This window comes from Dendrobates tinctorius, unplaced genomic scaffold (assembly GCF_039654945.1).
Source record: "Dendrobates tinctorius isolate UK_male_01 unplaced genomic scaffold, ASM3965494v1 ptg000062l, whole genome shotgun sequence".
NCBI lineage: Eukaryota > Metazoa > Chordata > Amphibia > Anura > Dendrobatidae > Dendrobates > Dendrobates tinctorius.
In genome coordinates this window covers 13,439,806-13,461,316 of record NW_027361730.1, presented here as the reverse complement: position 1 = coordinate 13,461,316, position 21,511 = coordinate 13,439,806, and the positions used below count along the sequence as shown (strand labels likewise).

The window sequence follows — 21,511 nt, the reverse complement described above, 5'->3', positions numbered from 1 at the left end:
CCAGTGTCTCCCATCCTGCCCAGTGTCTCCCATCCTGCCCAGTGTCTCCCATCCTGCCCAGTGTCTCCCATCCTGCCCAGTGTCTCCCATCCTGCCCAGTGTCTCACATCCTGCCCAGTGTCTCACATCCTGCCCAGTGTCTCACATCCTGCCCAGTGTCTCACATCCTGCCCAGTGTCTCACATCCTGCCCAGTGTCTCACATCCTGCCCAGTGTCTCACATCCTGCCCAGTGTCTCACATCCTGCCCAGTGTCTCACATCCTGCCCAGTGTCTCACATCCTGCCCAGTGTCTCACATCCTGCCCAGTGTCTCACATCCTGCCCTTGGGCCAGAGGGAGGCTAGCGGTGACTGAGGGCCTGTGCCCAACAGGGCCCAGGGGGAGGCTAGTGGGGACTGTCTGGGGGCCCGCATCACAGAGCCCAAGAGCCCTGGACTCTGTTGGATGCACCACTCGCCTTGCCTTCCCTCATCAACCAGATGCAGAAGTGGCGAGCTACTAGTCAGTCAAGACGCAGCCAGCAGCCACGGTGAGCCTCTTCTCACCGCCGTGGGAGAGACTCACTCACCCTGCTCGCCCGCCAGCCTCCGCTTGCCCGGTTCGTCTGCTGTCTGCTGCCATTCGCCTGTGCCCCACCGTGGCACGCACGCTGCTCTGCTCCGGACCGGAAAGAGGAAATGGAGCATCACCGTGTGACGTCAGGAGTCCCATGATGCACCTGGGCCGGCCGCCACAGATTAAAGGTACACTGCCCTTTTCTGTTCGCCGAATACATTAACAACACTGTGATGTATCTGTCACAATCCATTTTTTGGATCTGTGTCAGTTTGGGCTTCTTTGATTTAAACTTTTTTCCTTTCTGGCCATCAGGGGTTAATGTCAGTTTCCCCGGTGGCCGCTGGTGTTATTACAACTTTAGTGAGTTTGCTGGTGGGTTTTTCCCCCCAGTGGCCACTGGTGTTACTGTATTATGATTAATTATCTATACAGGTGGGTGCCACTCCCACCTCCCTTTATAAGGTCACCTGGTGCTGCAGTTCACTGTTGGTGATACACTTCTTTTTGAGACCAACCGTGGTAAAGACAGGAGCTGGCTGATTGCAGTGGTGCTTCTGCTGAATGCTGATTTGGTGCCTTACTCTGGTGCTCGGTGCATTGCAGCAGAGAAAGCTAAGTGTTGTTTGTCTTACCTTGTCTCTTATCTTCCTTGGTGTTATATTAGTGCAGCAGTGGGACCAGTGTCCGCACTTACCAATTCCCTAGTGAGGGACAAGATATCCTGCTCGGCTACAGGTTGAAAGACCCTGTATAGGGACGTCAGGTTAGTCTAGGAGTCAGCCGCAGCAGAGTGCAGGTGTCCCTTTTCCTGTTCCCTATAGCAGGGCCCACCGTTGTAATTGTGTCCCCGGTGTTCCCTTGCTTGTTTGATCGGGTCACGTCACGCAGGGCCAGTCTCATATTGTGACAGTATCTTTAAAACACCACAGTATTTTAATGCTCGGGCGTTCTGAAGACTTGAAAAAAATATGTACAGGGGTCCGGGTCCGATGAGGAGAAGCAAAGAGATGGGGTCCCGAGTGCATAGCGGGCGGGCGGGCCCCCCTTTTTGCCTCTAATCACCGGGCCCCATACAGCAGTAAGGGCAGTAATGCCCTGATGGCGGCCCTGGTTAAGAGCAGAATTCCCCCTAAAGTGACCCCGTTTTGGAAATTATACCCCTTTGGAATTTATATACACGTGTTTTTCCCAGAAACAATCAGCAGTGGATGTTGCCAAGTGAAAATTGCAAACTGCCGTTGTAGTGACCAGTACGTGGTAGTGCCCAACTCATGCACCCGTAAATTAGATGGACTCTTTCAGAAATGTCAAACATGTGGACAATGACTGCGGTGTAGGCACACTGGGACCTAGAAGGGAGGGGGGCATATGCATTTGGGATCACAGAATTTGCGGGATTTCTTTTGGGCGGGGGAGCGAGGGACATTTCACTTTTCCAGAGCCGTTATTGTGCTACCAGTAATCCTGAAGCCCCCTATATTTCAGTTAACAGATTACAGACCTGAATGGTGGCTTTTTTTGTCGGTTGAGTTGAAGCTTTTATTGGGAACATTTTACATAACATTTTGGATCACATTTATTCTGTGCTCAACGCTGAGCACTTACATTGGGGTTTCCCTTTAAATCTCTGAGTGACAAAATTCTGCTGAAACCCACCGAGGGATCCTTTCACTATAATGAGGCAGCAGAGTTACTCTAGGTTCTATTCGGCCTCTGTTCAGTGGTGTCCTTTTTCTAAGAAGAGCACAAAACTGTGGTCAACGGCAATTTTATGCAATCCTGTCGACAGTACCTTCATCTGCCTCATTATAGGGAATCTTCCGCTTGGGGCTCCGCCTGAATCACGTATTTCAGAGATTTACATGGAAACCCCAGTGTGAGGTGTAAATTCAGGTTAGTAGACTCGCTGCCAGACCAGGCATTGCAGTATGTTTATGAATCTTGAAATATGCTGTGAATTCAGCCTAAAACATGGTTTTAACTAACTCTATGCCATTTGAAAATGCTAAACACATTTTTTTAATACATTATACAAACTCCACAAAATAATGGGTTTCATTAACTGTATCGCTAAATATTCCCATTATGTGCAAGATAGAGAGCCTCTTGAATGCTGTGGTGTGACTCTGAAGGGGGCTATTCACACCATGCAGAATGGTGAAGCAAAAAGCAGCAGAATTACTTTAAACAGTTAAACTGTAGCAAAATATATACGTAGCAATACATTAAAAAATTACAGGAATCAATATGGTTGTTACAGTAGATTAAAGAGTTACTCTACTTAGAAGTAGCTTTTAAAATACCCTAATCTGGGTAAGTACATGAGGAACAACAGTATTTCTGGCAATTATGTGACTTTGATCCTGCATTTTTACCAGTTTTTCCCTCTGCAGGATCTAGCTCTTAGGCTGGGGTCACACTTGCCAGTGCAATGCGAGAAACTCACGAGAGTCTCTCACATCAATAACCGGCAATGCCGCTGGCATTCGGGATCGGAGCGCTCAGCTGCATAGAAATACATGCAGCCGCACACTCCGGTCCAGAATGTTGGCAGCAGTGCCGGGTATTGATGCGAGAGACTCGCGTGAGTTTCTTGCATTGCAGTTGCATGTGTGACCCATGCCTTAATTTCCAACTGACTACCTGCAATAAGGTACAGTTGTCAGTCTACTAATCAGCTATACAGAACATATAGGATAATTATTAAGGCTGGTTCACATGGCGGATCTTCAAGCAGAAGTTTGGCATGCTGACATTCTGATAAATATCCAAGGCGGCTGCTTCCTTCATGCCTCCCATTCACCTGCATGGGAGACACCAATGAGGATTGCAGAATGGCGGGTTTCAATTAGTTTAAAAAATGTATGTGACTCATTTCATGAAGAAAAATAAAAATATACGGTACCTAAAAATATTGGATATTTAAGAAATGTTGAATAGGTTAGAGTAGAGTAGAGCCCAGCCAGAGGAGTCTACCTTGTCATGGTGGCAGTATAAAAAAATCTTTTGGCCAAAACAAAAGCTGCTGCTATGTGTGTGATATGGTGTTAGATGGAAACTTTTAATGTGTGATTGGTGAGGACGTGGTGCAGGAGTGGAGTTTTTCCAAGAGTGGGTAGTGAGGATTGTGGAATGTTTGAGGGGTAGAGGTAGATCTGGGGTGGAGTCTCAAGAAAGAACAGAGAGAGAGAGAGAAAGAAAGAGGGGAAAGAAAGAACAGAGAAAGAGAGAGAGAGAGAGAGAGAGAGAGAGAGAGGAAATAAACAAAGAATAGAGAGAGAAAGAAAGAAGGGACAGAAAAAAGAACAGAGAGAAAGAAAGGGGAAAGAAAGAAAGAATAGAGAAAGAAAGAGAGAAAAGAAAGAACAGAGAGAAAGAGAGAGGAGAAAGAACAGTGATAGAGAAAGAAAGAGGGGAAAGAAAGAACAGAGAGACAGAAAGAACAGAGAGAGAAAGAAAGAAGTAAAGACAGAAAGAAAGAGGGGGAAGAATGAACAGAGAGAGAGAAAGAAAGAATAGAGAGAGAAAGAAAAAGAGAGGGAAAGACAAAACAGAGAATGTGAAAGAAACAGAGAGAGAGAAAGAAAGAAACAGAGAGAAAGAAAAAAAAGATTCCGGTGCAGGACATATCACGATTCACTCACATGACCGGCATCCCCGATTCCAAAGCGATCCTGCTGTCCGCGCTGTCAGAGGAGGACATGGTGATGGATCTGAAGCATTCCTGGTTCCGTCACAATCTCCTCATGAAATTACATTTCCGTTCAGCTTCCAGCACATCACTTCCAGTGGACCATCATGTGCGAGTTTTAAAGTGCTCCTCGGGGTTCCGCCATGTACTACTGTGTCCGTGGGAAAATCCCGCTTTGTATGCCTTGCCTCGTGTCATGGTTAGGACATGGTTAATGTCCTGTTTTCTCAGGGTTAATTTTGCTGGCCTCCCTTTGGATCTGGGAGGGGTATTTATACTCACTCCAGACTAGGATTCCCTGTCAGCTATACTATTATTCTGGCTGTGTGTCTGACCCCCCTGGTGTGCGTGTATACTGCATTGCTTGTTTGCTTCCCGTGTATGACCCGGTCTGTCCCCTCACTCCGTTCTCTGTCTCACGTTTTGGTACTATTGTCTTCTACGGTTCTGACCTCCTGGCTTGGCTATTGTTACTCCGTTACAGTTTGTCCCTATTGTACCGTCTATTGCCCGTAGTTACCTTTCTAGGAGTTTTCCTATAGCTCCTAGCTCTGTGGAGCTTAGGTCACGCCCCCCAGCAGTCACGTGCTTTAGGCCCTGCTAGTCTGAAGCACGCATCTTCACCGCTGCTGCCCGCTCCACAGGTATCTCTGAGCACAGTTTGTTTTACTCAGGACACGCGCACTGGCTCTGTGAGCAAATGGAGTGCGGTGTTCCTGACACCTCGTACACACATGGCTACCCTCCGTACACCTCGTACACGCGCGGCTCTGCTACATCCACACTGTAAACCCCTCATGACCCCTCACAGAAACTTTACCTCATCCAGCACCATGACAACCAGCACAGCAGAGTCCTGATTGGGTGGATCAAGGAAATGCTGTAGATATAGTATATCTTGACTTCAGCAAAGCATTTGACAAAGTATCTCATACAATCCTTATTGAAAAAATTACTAAGAATGGAATGGACAAGTCAACCGTAAGGTGGATTCATAACTGGCTTAGTGATCGGACCCAAAGAGTGGTCGTAAATGGCTGCACATCCAGTTGGAAGAATGTCTCATGTGGGGTACCAAAGGGCTCTGTCCTGGGCCCTGTATTGTTCAACATCTTTATCAACGATTTAGATGAAGGAATTGAGGGTAAACTGATTAAATTTGCTGATGACACAAAGCTAGAAGGGATAGCTAATACTAGAGAAGAGAGAGAGGATTCAAAAAGATATAAATAAACTGGAGCAGTGGGCAGTAACTAACAGAATGGTTTTTAACAGGGAAAAATGCAAAGTACTACAACTGGGCAATAAAAATGAAAAAAGCATATACAGAATGGGAGGAATAGGGCTAAGCAACAGCACATGTGAAAAAGACGGGTATACTAATAGATCACAGACTGAATATGAGTCAACAGTGTGATGCAGCAGCAAAAAAGGCAAATGCAATTCTAGGATGTATTAACAGAAGCATACAGTCTAGATCACGTGAAGTCATTATTTCCCTCTACTCCTCTTTGGTCAGACCTCATCTGGAATATTGTGTCCAGTTTTGGGCACCACATTTTAAAAAAGACATCAACAAACTGGAGCAAGTTCAGAAAAGAGCAACCAGAATGGTGACCGGTCTGCAAACCCTGTCTTATGAGGAAAGGTTGCAGGATTTGGGAATGTTTAGTTTGCAAAAGAAAAGACTGAGAGGAGACTTAATAGCGGTCTACAAATATCTAAAGGGCTGTCACATTGTAGAAGGATCATCTTTATTCTCATTTGCACAAGGAAAGACTAGAAGCAATGGGATGAAACTGAATGGGAGGAGACACAGATTAGATATTAGAAAAACTTTTTGACAGTTAAAGTGATCAATGAGTGGAACAGGCTGCCACGAGAAGTGGTGAGTTCTCCTTCATTGGAAATCTTCAAACAGAGGCTGGACAGACATCTGACTGGGATGATTTAGCGAATCCTGCTTTGAGCAGGGGGTTGGACCAGATGGCCCAGGAGGTCCCTTCCAACTATACGATTCTATGATTCTATGAGTTCAGACACGGAGGTCCCTGATCATGTGACCCCTGACTCCTTCCCTCTCACAGGTCCTGTGCGCACAGAACCACAGCCACATCAGTGCAGGCTGCGGTGGGTCTCTGGGATGGCGAGGATGGGGTCTGTGCATGGGGGGCGTGGCGGCTCAGTGCAATGCGGGAAAAATAGCATCTCAGGTGGGACACGGATGGGGGGTGTCAAAAAAGGGACTGTCCCGTGAGAATCGGGATGGTTGGGAGCTATGTCATACCTAAGAGTATAGTATAAGTGGGCCATAGTCTAAATGTTTGCTGAGTGAGGGATAGGTTGTGTTCATGAAGTATAATATTGATTACCTGGCATTAAAACACAAAACAAAAATATACAGAAAAATAAAACATTAAGAATTGGCCTCACTACAGTTTAATGGCAAAAGACCCATAAAAGATCATAAACGTTGAAGGCAAGATAAAGAAAAATGTAAAAGAAAAAGTATTTGTCCACTCACATTCTACATCTAAAGAGATGAACTGGAATACAATTTGGTGTGTATTCAGCATGTAGGTGCATGTTCACATTGGCCACTAAACAGACAAAAATCCAAGCTTAAAAAAAATAAGCAGTAAATAAATAGCAATAGTGCATGAAAATAATATAGGAGACTTAGTTAACATAATTTTGATCAAAAAGCACAAAAGCCATCCCACTACGTCAAGATGACCCCATTCAGAACAGTCCTAACCTCTAGTGTTAACCTCTTTGCGACCCAGCCTGTTTTCACCTTTCTGACCCGGCCAATTTTTACAACTCTGACCAATGTCTCTTTATGAGGTAATACTATGGAACGCTTCAACGGATCCCACTGATTCCGAGAAAGTTTTCCAGTGACATATTGCACTTTATGATATCATTAAAAATTCTTAGATACGACTTGCATTTTTTTGTGAAAAAAAAAAAAATCAGAAATTTGGCAAAAATGTTGAAAATTTCGCAATTTTCCAACTTTTAATTTTTATGCCCTTAAATCAGAGAGTCATATCACACAAAATAGTTAATAAATAACATTTCCCACATGTCTAGGAAGTTAAGGGTTAAAAGTTGACCAGCGATTTTTCATTTTTTCAACAAATTTTACAAAAGCATTTTTTAGAGATCACATCACATTTGAAGTGACTTTGAGGGGTCTATATGATACAAAATACCCAAAAGTGACACCATTCTAAAAACTGCACCCCCTCAATGTACTCAAAACCACATTCAAGAAGTTTATTAACCTTTCAGGTGCTTCACAGGAATTTTTGGAATGTTTAAAAAAAAATTACTTCAGATCCAATTTGCTTTATTTTACTAAGGGTAACAAGATAAATTAGACCCCAAAAGTTGATGTACAATATGTCCCGAGTACGCTGATACCCCATATAGGCAGGTAAACCACTGTTTGGGCGTAAGGCAGAGCTCGGAAGGGAAGGAGCACCATTTGACTTTTTCAAGGCAAAATTGGCTGGCATTGAGATCAGACGCCATGTCGCGTTTGGAGAGCCCCTGATGTGCCTAAACAGTTGAAACCCCCCACAGGTGACACCATTTTGGAAAGTAGACCCCCTAAGGAACTTATCTAGATGTGTGGTGAGCACTTTTAACCCCCAAGTGCTTCACAGAAATTTATAATGTAGAGCTGTAAACATAAAAAAAATTTTCAAAAAAATTATCTTTTCACCCCCAATTTTTTGTTTTCCCAAGGGTAACAGGAGAAATTGGACCCCAAAAGTTGTTGTGCAATTTGTCCTGATTATGCTGATACCCCATATGTGGGGATAAACCACTGTTTGGGAGCATGACAGAGCTCGGAAGGGAAGGAGCGCTGTTTGACTTTTCAATGCAAAATTGGCTGGAATTGAGATCAGACACCATGTCGCATTTGGAGAGCCCCTAATGTGCCTAAATAGTGGAAAGTCCCTCAATTCTAACTGCAACGCTAACCCCAACACACCCCTAACGCTAATCCCAACCCTAACCATAACCCTAACCACAAACCTAACACACCCTTAATCCCAACTCTAACCCTAACTTTAGCCCCAACCCTAACCCTAGGTTTTAGCCCCAACCCTAATCCTAACTTTAGCCCCAACCCTAATCCTAACTTTAGCCCCAACCCTAACCCTAACAGGAAAATGGAAATAAATACATTTTTTTATTTTATTATTTTTCTCTAACTAAGGGGGCAATAAAGGGGGGATGATTTACTATTTATAGCGGGTTTTTATGTTTGGCAGCTGTCACACACTAAAAGATGCTTTTTATTGCAAAAAATAGTTTTTGCATCACCACATTTTGAGAGCTATAATTTTCCCATATTTTGGCCCACAGAGTAATGTGAGGTCTTGTTTTTTTGCGGGACGAGTTGACTATTTTATTGGTACCATTTTCGGGCACATGTCATTTTTTGATCGCTTTTTATTCCGATTTTTGGGAGGCAGAATGAACAAAAACCAGCAAGTCATGAATTTCTTTTGGGGGGGCGTTTATACCATTCCGCGTGTGGTAAAATTGTTAAAGCAGTGTTATTCTTCAGGTCAGTATGATTACAGCGATACCTCATTTATTTTTTTTTATGTTTGGCACTTTTATACAATAAAAACTATTTTATAGAAAAAATAATTATTTTTGCATTGCTTTATTATGAGAGCTATAACGTTTTTATTTTTCCGGTGATAAGCCACCATATTGCTCTATTTTTTGCGGAACAAGATGACGTTTTCAGCGGTACTACGTTTATTTATATCTGTCTTTTTGATCGCGTGTTATTCCACTTTTTGTTCAGCGGTATGATAAAGCATTGTTTTTTTCATGGTGTTCAATAAAGTGGTTAACAGTGGGATAGTTTTGTAGGTCGGGTCATGTGTTTAGGCACATCAGGGGCTCTCAAAACGCGAAGACACCCGCAGACCATTCCATCAGAGTATGCATTCCAAAATGTCACTTTTTCCTTTCTGAGCCCTGCCAGGCGCAGAGGTTTATCCCCCCACATATGGGGTATCTTCGTATTCAGGAGAAACTGCACAACAACTTTTGAGCTCCATTTGCTCCTGTTACACTTGTGAAGATAAAAAATTTGGGGCGAAAACAAAATTTTGTGGGTAAAATGTGATTTTTTAGTTTCACGGCTCTCCGTTATAAAATTCTGTGAAGCACCTGGAGGTTCAAGTTTCTCACCACACATCTAGATACATTCCTTGAGTTTCCAAAATAAGATTTCTTGTTGGGGTTTCCACTGTTTAAGCATTCCAGGGCCTTTCCAAAAAGGACAGAGTCCGCTAATGATTCCAGCAAATTTTACGTACAAAAAGTCAAATAGCGTTCCTTACATTCCAAGCCCTGCCGTGCGCCAAAACAGTAGTTTTTCCCCACATTTGGGGCATCCACGTTCTCAGGAGAAATTGCACAACAAACTAGATCGTGCAATTTCTCCGGTTATCCTCGTGAAAAAAATTGAGACAAAAAGAACTTTTTTGTGGAAAAAAATTGATTTTTTTATTTTCACAACTCAGTGTTATATATTTCTGTGAAGCATCTGGGGGTTCAAGGTGCTCACCACACAACTAGATAAGTTCCTTGAGGGGTTTAGTTTACAAAATGGGGTCACCTGTAGGGGTTTCCATTGTTTAGGCACATTGGGAGAACATGGCGTCCACTCTCGATTCCAGTCAATTTTGCATTTAAAAAGTCAAACGGTGCTCCTTCCCTTCCGAGCCCTGACATGTGCCAAAACAGTAGTTTTCCTCCACATATGAGGTATCAGCGTGCTCAGGAGAAATTGTAAGACAACTTTTGAGATCCATTTTCTCCTATTAGCCTTGTAAAAATAAAAAAATTTGGTCTAAAGTAACATTTTTGTGAAAAAAATGTAAATCTTCATCTTTCCTTACACATTGCAAAAACTACTGTGAAGCAGTTGAAGGGTTAATAAACTTCTTTAATGTGGTTTTGAGCAATTTGAGGGGTGCAGTTTTTAGAATGGTGTAAATATTGGGTATTTTCTGTCATATAGGCCCCTTAAAGTCACTTCAAATGTGATGTGGCTTTGTAAATTTTGCTGGAAAAATGAGAAATCGATGGACAAAATTATGTTTCACAAATTGTGCTGCTGTAAAGTAGACATGTGGGAAATGTTATTTATTAACTGTTTTGTGTGACATAACACTGGTTTAAGGGCATAAAAATTAAGTTTGAATATTGCAAAATTTTCACCAAATTTCTGATTTTTTTCACAAATAAATGCAAGTCTTATAGAACAAATTTTACCGTTATCATTAAGTAGAATATGTCACAAGAAAACAATGCAAGAATCATTGGGATCCATTGAAGCGTTTCAGAGTTATTGCCACATAAAGTGACACTGGTGACTGGACAGAATTTTAAAATTTGACCTGGTCACAAAGGTGAAAACAGGCTTGGGGGGTGAAGGGGGTTAACACTAGAGGTTAGAACCGTCCAAAATAGGGTCACCTTGACATGGTGGGATGGCTTGTACTTTTATTGCTCACAATTATGTTAACTAAACATTCTATATTTTCATGCACTATTGCCATTTATTTATTTACTGTAGGGTATTTGCTTATTTTATTTTTATGTTGAGTTTTTGTCAATTGCTGCTGTGTAATATTGATGACATGGTGATAGACAGATTTCTGCTGTCAGGAATAAGTTTATTGAAAATAGGTTAAAACTGTTGCTCAAATAGAATGACAGAGACTGGCACTTGGTGCAAATGGAATGTGGTCTCTAGTGTTGAGCGATACCACCCGATATTGAAAAATATCGGATCGGATTGTATCGGCCGATATCAAAAAAGTATCGGGTATCGCCGATTCCGATCCCGGAAGTGCCATTCAAGTCAATGGAAAAGAAATATCGGAATTAAAAAAAAAAAAAAAAAAACCCTTTCTTTCCTTGTAGGTTAATTCTACATGAAGAAAAACAACTAATAATAATGTAGAATGTATTGTGGGAGGTGTAGGAGACATTAAAGCCATAGAGGTTTAGCCCAATCAAATGGAATAGCAGGAATTACATTTTTTTTTTTTTTTTTAAGGACGTTCGGAGTTACAAAGATATTGACTATGTTAACCTCTTTTATATTTTGTCAGATATGTATGTTTCACTACTTCCATGCTCTTCACCTTTTTTACTTCTCCCACACTTTCTCCTTCATGATCCTCAGCAGCAGCATCTTTTTCATCAACTTCTTCACCTTATTCATATTATCTTTTTTTTTTTTTTTTTTTTACATTCTTCATATTCTTCTTATTCAACTATTATTCTTCTTCATATTCTACTTCTTCATCTTCTTCCTATTCTGCTTCTTCATCATATTCTTATTTGTGACAGGCATTCCTGTAGTTGTTATCTATAAAAGTTTGAAGATTACACCTTCCGTTCTGCCTGTCACAAAAGATTTACAACAGGATTTGTCCGAGTTCAGTTTGGCCTGCAGCAGCAGGCATTTTCCAGGGGCACCACGAGGAGGAACGGACTCACCCCCACACACTGCTTAGTCTTCTTCTGCTTATAATTTAGATAATATCATTTGCTCTGATTTTTAGACTTATGCTTAATCTTCTTCTGCTTCTTGGTCTTCTGTCTCTTGTTGTTCTGCATCTTGTTGGTTGTCTTCATGTTCTTTGTCCTCTTGGTCATCTTCTTCAGGGTGGTCTTCAGGGTCGTCGTCTTCAGGGTCGTCGTCAGGGAGATCCAGAGTGAGAATCAAAAACCATTTTCACAAGCTCAAACTTGGAAAAGTAGCAGAAGGTACAAGAAGGCTGAGGAACTGCTGAGTACCAGCTGACGGTACTGGAACCCGGATGGTTAGCAGAAGGAACAAGAGCAAATGGAACTAGCGAGGACCAGCTGACGGTGCTGGAACCCAGAGTGGCAGCAGAAGGTACAAGAGCCAATGGCACAACCGTGGACTAGTTGACGGTGCTGGAACACGGTTACTAAGCAGGAGGTACCTGTGCTACAAAGCACTACCAAGGACCAGCAGACGTTGCTAGAACTTGGATACCGAGAAGGAGGAACCTAGGCCAAAGGCACTGCCGAGAACCAGCTGACGGTGCTGGAACCCGGATGGGTAGCAGAAGGTACCCATAATAAACAAAAGTTGCAAGGCCGCGAGCAGGCCGCAGTTACCGAAACCCACAGTCCAACAGGGGGTGCTAGTCCTATTGGCACTACGGAACCAGCTTTTATTACCAGAACCCGCAGCCCACATAGGAAGCACCTAAACTGCAGGCACCATAGACTCGGCTAACACCACCGCAACACGACTGGACAATGTATTGGTGGCAAATTGACGTTGACACTCCCCGCAAACAGCAGGCGTGCTGGAACCAGGCTGGGCAGGAAGGAGTACCCGTGCCAAAGACACTTCTGAGCAGCAACTGGCGATGTTGGAGCCCAGGGTCAATCATGCAGCAGGCTGAGGCCTACTTGGAGCAAGTAGTAAATAAGATGTAGTGTGATTTTGGAGGCAGCAGGAGACTTTGTCGTCCACACAGCAGGGGAACAGCTGACGTTACTGAACCCCACTAACACAGGAGCTAGTGTGTTTTTCTCTGTGAAGACTGCACTTCTGAACACCAACTGGCGTTGTTGGAGCCCAGGATCAAGCATGCAGTAGGCTGAGGCCTGCTGTTTTTTGAATGTGAAGGCAGCAGGAGACATTGCCGTCCACACAGCAGGGGAACAGCTGACGTTACTGAACCCCACTAACACAGGAGCTAGTGTTTCTCTCTGTGCGGACAGCACTTCCGAGCGACAACTGGCTGTGTTGAAGCCCAGGATCAATAGTGCAGCAGGCGGATGCCATCTTGCAGCAAGTTTTATATAGGTTGTAGACTACTACTGATTGTAATTGTAACCGTGCTCCACTATGGCCTGTGGCTCCACTGTCTCTAGTATTTCCCCTGGCCTCCAACCCCGCCAGTTACTGCTCTGAAGTGGCGTCTGCACAATCCACACTTGTTCCTGTGTTACTGGGGCTCAGTCACGTCAGTTGATCCCCTGATGTGTGTCCGGCAAGGTCTCCTGCTCTGTCCACATTCCCATTACTAGACATGGGATGTGAGTGAGGTTGCCTAGGCCCAGAGCTGCCACCAGATTTTGGCCACTGTCACACACTACCAAGCCTGGCTGGAGATTCGCTGGCACAAACCACACGTCGCTCTCCTGCTTGATGGCATTCCAGAGCTCCTGCGCTGTGTGGCTTCGATTCCCCAAAGAAATGAGTACGGCCTGTTGATGTTTGGCCACGGCTGTGCTCATATCGGTCGTAACAGGCTCCTGCAGCACTGTTTCTGAGGAACTTGAGTAGGAGCAGGAGTCAATGTGTAGAGACTGGATTCCTGCAATCCGTGGAGTTGGCAGAACACGTACAGCGCCACTCTCCAGATCTGTACCCGGGTCCACAACATTGACCCAATGGGCAGTGAGGGAAAGGTATCGTCCCTGTCCATGGTTACTGGTCCACGCATCGGTGGTGAGGTGGACCTTGCTACTGACGCCGTTTAGTAGCGCATGTTTTATTTTTCCCTCCACATGCTTTTGCAGGACAGGGACGGCTTGCCTGCTGAAATAAAAGCGGCTGGGCACGGTGTATTGTGGGACTGCCAATGCCATGAAGTTCCGGAAGGTGTCAGTCTCCACCAGCCTGAATGAGAGCATTTCAAGGGCCAGTAGTTTGGCAATGCCAGCATTCAGAGCCTGTGCTCGGAGATGGTTTGCTGAGTATGGCCGCCTTTTATCCCATGCCTGTGCTACCGATGGCTGTAGAGTGGCCTGGGAGTGTGAGGATGACTGGGAACGTGGTGCTGTGGGTGGAATGTCACTGGGTCTCAGGACAACAGTGCAAGAGGTTCTACCTTGGCGATCCTGTGAGGAAGCCGAACCAGCTGTGTGTGAGCTCGAGGAAGAGGCCCCAACACGAGCTGAAGAGGTGGTAGGTGGTGCTGTACGTTGGCCTTCATCTTCAGTGTGTCTGTGTAACTCCACCTCGTGCTTGGTCCGCACATGTTTCCACATATTTGTGGTATTGAGGTTGCTGACATTTTTCCCTCTTTTGACTTTCTGATGACACAGCTTGCATTTGAAAAAGCAAATGTCATCTGCAACTGTGTCAAAAAAGGACCACGCACTGCAAGTCTTGGGAGCGCCCGTTTTGGCTTTTGGAAGAGGAATGCTCCTAACGGGTGCCGAAGTGGAGGCTACAGGCAACGAAGTCTGCCCCCTCCCTCTCCCTCCTGTTTTGGCCGTTCGGGGAATCTCTTCCTCAGAGCTGCTCCCACCACCTTCCTGTTCCTCACGCCATGATGAGTCAAGGACCTCATCTACACTCCCCTCTTCAAACACCTGCTTCTCCTGGGTTGTCTCGCCAGCAACGCACGCAACAGAAAGTGGCACCTGAGTCTCGTCATCATCTGATGCGTACTGAGGTGTGCTGACCATAGGCACTGGCCCACCCGCCTCTTCAGATTCAGAGGGACAAAGAAGTTGCGCATCACGGCATACTCCCTCTTCACATTCTTGAATGCTGCTTGGCTGGCCCCCTCTTTCCAATCCAACAGATTCAGAGAACAGAAGTAGAGACTGTGATGGCTCCTGTTCAGGGCTCTCTGACTGCCTGGGCACTTTGGCAGGTGGTGAAGAGACAGATGGTTGCTCTTCAGTGCTCTGGCCCTGAGAGGACGTGGAAGTCATTGAAGTCGATGCGTTAGCTGCCATCCACCCGACAACGGCTTCAATTTGTTCCTCCCGCAGCAGTGGGGTACGGCGAGGTCCTACAAAGCTGTGCATAAAGGACTGTTGCCTGCTAAAACTGGGGGATACTGACTCACTGGTGCCCGCAGCAGGCACAGAATCCCTACGTCCTCTCCCTGCAGAATCCCCACGTCCACGCCCACGTGCCTTACTCCCTGCCTTCTTCATCTTGGTAGACTGATAAAAATAGGCAGAAAAGTACAAAGGGGGGGGCTTAGTGTGCTTATTCCTGAACAGCTGCTAACAGGTATAAGAAACACTAATTTTATGAAGTGTGTGTGGACTACACAACTGTCAAATGTAGTGTTTGGTGAACTTTATTTTGTTTTTTAAAAAAACTAAAAGGATGTGACCAAAGATTTGAAAGCGATAGTATAACAAACTTTTTGGAGCTATTACAATGCAGGAAGGTAACCTACAATGCAAAAGATGAGGCTCCAAAAAATAGGGTAATACTAATCTGGCTGCAGATGAAGGGCACAAGCCAGAAAAAAGGCTCCTCTATCTACTCCTATATAGTGTTTGCAACCAACCAATGTAGATGCACACTAATAGGAGAATAAAAAATGAGCTGCAGTAAAAGAAAAATATGTGTGAGGCAGTGACGCACGCTGAGCGGCCTACAACCAGACGTAGCTGTAGGATACACTACAGCGTGAGCTGCACTCACACACAGAGACCTCTCAGACAGCCGTGAACCATGCAGATAAGTGGGCACTAGCACTGAAAGGCTGCAGACAGGCTCCGCTCTCTACTTCTATAGTGTTTGCAACCACCGTATATGGATACGGATGGATGCACACTAATAGGAGAATAAAAAATGAGCTGCAATAAAAGAAAAATATGTGTGAGCAGCCTACAAGCAGACGTGTCTGCAGGACACACTACAGCGTGAGCTGCACTCACACAGAGACCTCTCAGACAGCCGTGAACAGTGCAGATAAATGGGCACTAGCACTGAATGGCTGCAGAAAGGCTCCGCTCTCTACTCCTATAGTGGTTGCAACCAACGTATATGGATATGGATGGATGCAATTGCACACAAATAGGAGAATGAAAAATTTGCAGCAATAAAAGAAAAATATGTATGAGGCAGTGACACGCAGAGCGGCCTACAAGCAGACGTGCTTGCAGGACACACTACACAGCGTGAGCTGCACTCACACAGACCTTGCAGACAGCTGTGAACACTGCTGCAAGGCAAAAGAAAGCTACATTTATTGAGAATGTAGCCTGGGTAAAGCACAATATGATTTTGAAAATCGCTATCTCTAACTGTCCCTCAGAGTCTTGAACAGCAGCCTGTCCCCAACTGAATTCACAGCAGAGTGAACCAGAAATGGCGGCGGAGGCTTTTATAGTGCATCATGACATCATTTCAGCAGCCAATCACAGCCATGCCTTTTAGTTAACATGCCTACATGCCTAACAGATGTGCCCACACTTCTGAGGATTGTCATTGGCTGAATCAAATCAAACTGGCTCATAGCATTATGGGAACTTCCGATTCCGGTATTCGATATGCTAAAAGTATCGGAACTCCGTATCGGAATTCCGATGCAGTGAATATCGGCCGATACCCGATACTTGCGGTATCGGAATGTTCAATACTAGTGGTCTCTGCTCGGTGGTCATTAATTCTGGATAAATGCGGTTACTTGTGGGGGTTTCCATCTCTCCGCTATCTAATGAATATTTAATTTAGAGGATTGTATGGTAATAAAATCCTTCTTGTGTTTGTGGATAAAAAGTATCGGAATAATCATAACGGACTGCTTTTCGGCTCTAGCCTGCAGCCTTTGTGAGGCAGGGAAAACTCATTTCCTGACAAAGGGTAAGTTCACACTAGGTGGTTTTTTCAACTTTTTTTATGCAAATTTACAGCTCCATTTTACAGTACCAGCTATATCTGAGATTTCGGAAATCTCTTGCAAACACCTTGGTTTTTCGTCATCAGTATTTTGTGCGTTTGTTTTTTTTTGCACAATAGAGCATGTCATTTCTTTCATGTTTTTTTCAGCGTTTTTCACCCGTTGACATGAATGGGAAGTGAAAAAACGCTGAAAATATACATAAAAAATGCAGATATTAGGTTTTGCTGCTTTTTTTTGTGCCAAAACCTGATTCTGTAGAATAGGACTTTTTTTTTTGCACCAAACATTATCAGCATGTGGATTTACAAGGGAATAATAAAGTTTGCAATAAAGTGTTTGTGACGCCACCTGTGGTATTCGGTCAATAGGACCGACGCTGCTATGCAGATCCTCTGGGATGATGACAGGGCAGCAGAGATAGTTTAGCTCTCCACAGGTAGAGCAATATCCCAGGACAGCTTGGATGATGATTTTAAAGGTGAAGGTGGTGAATGTGGTGCAGGGCAGTCGACACAAGAATGATCAGAGGACAATGCTGGGTGCAGTTCCAAAGATTTACTCACTGTTCTGGCATGCACAGATGCCCACTTGGTGCCATGTCCTCCAGGTGGGGGGGGGTCCATCAAACTCCCAGGTAGATCAGGAGACACCTTCGCAGGCCTCCCTTCAGTATAAGCCTCTCCTGGCCATCTCACTGTGTTGGCTTTCCGCCTCTCCTGCCCAACACCTCACAGTCAGTGTCCCAGGCCAGCAGCCGTGGACCTTGTCAGGTAACATCCTCACTGCGCCCTCTTGCTCCCTTATGGCTGCTTTTTCGACGAAGATAACTGTGGCTTGTGGCTGAAGCACCTACAGGTACCTCCGGCTTCCTAGTTGAGTCCGGTGAATTCTCGACTTGGCTCAGGGGCCGGTACCCCACTGCAACCTGGTTTCTCCAATACTGGATCAGGCCCCACGGGTGGCTCTTGCACGTCCCGTGCCCATAAGACCCCTTCTGCTCTATGAGAGCTTCCTTCAGTCTGCTTCTCTAAGCCTCCCAGGGAGCTGCTTGTCAGCACGTCTGCTCCCTTTCCTTCCACACTCTCAACTCTTCTCACTACTCTCTTTCCTGCTCTCTAAACTCCTCCTCTCTTCCTACCATCTCCACTCACCTCCCAACACCCTTTACTACCCAGCCTGGGATGAGACCATCCTCCCTAAGGGTACGTTTAGGGTGCCCTGCTACCGTAGTGTATGTTGGTTGCAGGTGTTTGAGTCCTGGGTGGTACTCCCTCCTTACCTGAGAGTGGAGTGCAGTACCTCTGTGGCGACTGAACCCTCAGGGGCGCCACACATGCACAAGAGACAAATCTAGCATGCCAAAAACACAGCAAAAGACGCACAAAAAGCGCAGCAAAAAACACAAGAAAAAACAAGCAATACCTGCTTTTTCTAAGGCTTATTTCCTGCCAAGATATCAGGTTTTGCTGCAGAAAAAAAAAATGCTGAAAAAGATGCCTAGTGTGAACTTACCCAAAGGCTCCAGACCAGAACCGAGAACCAACCCGCTGTGACTGTTTCAATATTTTTTTTATCCTACTTTTCCAGGAGCCATAACTATTTTTTCATTGATAAAGTCGTATGTGTTTGAAGGGACGTATTGTAGTTTTTAATGACACTGTTCATTTTACCATATAATGTACTTAGAATTGGGGGAAAATTCCAAGAGTTGTGAAATGGTGAAAAAAGCCCACAATTCTGCCATTCTTAGGTTTTGTTTTCACTGTGTTTGTTGTGCAGTAAAAATTCCCGGGAAACATGGCCAAACGGAAGCCCCGCCAGATTCATTCAATTTAAATGCTGTTGTCAAAGATTGAAAGCTGCATTTAAAGAAGCACTCCTCCTCCTACCATCAAAATTGTTATCCTCTTAATATATTGCAATCATATTATACAGCATTGTGTACTTACAATTGCTCATGTTTCCCTTCTACCCAGATAATTCTTTTTTCCATTAAGTCTGTGACATCATGTGATTAAAAACTGACTAGCTGAGTGCTTCTAAGCTCCATGTAGAAACAGGAGGCCAATTTTCCCTACATGAGACACTAGTCACTGTGATAGTCCCTGGCAGGTGGGAGGAGGCAGCAGCTGGGTCAGGAGTTGAAGAGGGGAATGATAAATGCAGGGACAAGAGACTTCCTATTTCTACAAAGAGCAGAAAAAAACAGAAGAATTATCTGGGTAGAAAGGCAAAATGAGCAATTGCAAGTACACAGTGCTATATAATACGATGACTGCAATATATTAAGAAAATAAAAATTTTGTTGGGAGGAAGAGTGCTCACTGCGTCCAATACATTCTATGGGTGACAATTCTCTTGAGGCTAGCGTCTCCGCAAGAGAAATTGACATGCTGCGGACTGGAGAGACGTGCCACATGTCCATCTCTGCAGGTGAGCCACAGGCGACTATGAACGCATAGTGGGCATGGTATTTCTTGAAATCCCATCCACTATGCTGTAACATCTGGATGCTGCGGATATAATTCTGAATAAGTACGCAGCGTCAAACCTGCAGTAACTCCGGATTGTGGGCACATACCCTAAGACCCTAGCAATGCCCCTGATCTTACACATTGTTCCCACCATGGTCCTGTCAGAACAGACAAGCGGAGTAAGTGATGTGCTGTATCAGTTATGCAAACATAAGCAAAGGGGCCCTTTTATTTATTATGGGGTCCAGCAGGGTTATGCATGTAGGACCCAGGACATTTGTTTGTTCTAAAAAATGGACACTAAAAGTAAAAATAACTAATGAGGCCCCTCTTCTTATGTCTGCACAACCTTCATGGACCCCATAATAAATAATAGGCCTCTCAGCTTATGTCTACATAACTGATGCAGCAGATCACTTACTCCATTTGTCTGTTCCTTAAACGAAAAAAAAAAAAAAAGGAATGTGCAAGTGGACATATGAGCGGAGCCGAATGAAAATTACCTCTCATTACATTATGTCACAGGCAGGAAAAGAGAAAGGAAATATGTTCCGGAAGGGGAATAAACTGGGCACGAAAAGGGTCGTGATGTACACCAGGAGGCCTGTATATCAAAACAGACCACCAGAAACAATGTGTGTATAAATGTATATAGTAGTGTGTGTACATATGTATATAGCGGTGTGCGTCTGTGTGTGTATACACATGTATATAGTAGTGTGTGTATACATGTATATAGTAGTGTGTGTATACACATGTATATACTTGTGTGTATACATGTATATAGTAGTGTGTGTATACATGTATATAGTAGTGTGTGTGTGTATATACATGTATATAGTGGTGTGTGTGTGTACATATGTATATAGCACTGTGTGTGTATACATGTATATAGTAGTGTGTGTACATATGTATATAGCACTGTGTGTGTATACATGTATATAGTAGTGTGTGTGTGTATATACATGTATATAGTAGTGTGTGTACATATGTATATAGCGGTGTGCGTCTGTGTGTGTATACACATGTATATAGTAGTGTGTATACATGTATATAGTAGTGTGTGTATACACATGTATATAGTAGTGTGTGTGTGTATATACATGTATATAGTGGTGTGTGTGTGTACATATGTATATAGCACTGTGTGTGTATACATGTATATAGTAGTGTGTGTACATATGTATGTAGCAGTGTGTGTGTATACATGTATATAGTAGTGTGTGTACATATGTATATAGCGTTGTGTGTGTGTATACATGTATATAGCGGTGTGTGTACGTATGTATATAGCGATGTGTGTGAGTTTGCATGTATATAGTAGTGCGTACATATGTATATAGCAGGGTGTGTGTGTACATATATATAGCGGTGTGTGTGTATACATGTATATAGTAGTGTGTGTCCATATGTATATAGCGGTGTGTGTGTGTTTGCATGTATATAGTAGTGTCTGTGTTCACATGTACACAGCAGTATGTGTGTACATGTATATAGCAGTGTGCGTGTTCATATGTATACAGCAGTATGTGTGTACATGGATATAGCAGTGTGTGTTCACATGTATAGAGCAGACACACACGCCTGTGAGATCGCAGGTTTACCTGGTGAGTCCTCAGGTCGGCAGCTTAATTTGCGCCTGTTGCCTAATGATGTACGCAACAGCCGGTGCCCCGCTGCAATGCTGCACCCTCCACACACAGGGGCGCCACTGATCTCCTCCTCAGCAGCTGTCAGTACGGGGTTTCCCGGCGGCTAAACTCTCACTGTCCCGCACTCGGCAGCTCGCTTGGGTCTGCTGTTGTGCTGTAGGTGGCTGCAGAGTGCGCGCCTGCTCTCGTTCACGTAGGTGGGAGGGGTTAGAGGAGGGATCATGGGGAAGATAAGCGGCGGCCATGTATCACTGGTGCTGCTCATCTCCAGTCAGGGATCACCGTCTATAAAATCACGGATTACAGCGTCAAAGTGTATATAGTCAGGGATTATAGAGTCACACTGATAGCATAGCGTCAGGGATTATAGAGTAACCGTTTATTTCATCAAGGATTATGTAGTTGTGGTGTATTCAATCAAGGTTTATACA

The 21,511-nt window shown here is 44.3% G+C and overlaps 1 protein-coding gene across 4 annotated transcripts in view; it reads right to left on the bottom strand.

Moving 5' to 3' along the window:
• Positions 1–21,292, bottom strand: part of LOC141092929 (uncharacterized) — a 128,794-nt gene extending 107,502 nt beyond the window's left edge. For 2 of the 4 annotated variants that reach the window (XM_073579291.1, XM_073579292.1), the window contains exon 1: positions 21,033–21,292. Coding sequence is in view for 2 of the 4 variants with exons in the window: in XM_073579289.1 (XP_073435390.1) it covers positions 4,204–4,262 (59 nt within the window). In the remaining 2 variants the exon portion in view is untranslated. Of the gene's footprint in view, positions 1–4,203; positions 5,710–21,032 lie in introns of those variants that run through there. The other 2 variants (XM_073579289.1, XM_073579290.1) reach the window with 1 other exon arrangement.
• Positions 21,293–21,511: the final 219 nt, after the last annotated feature.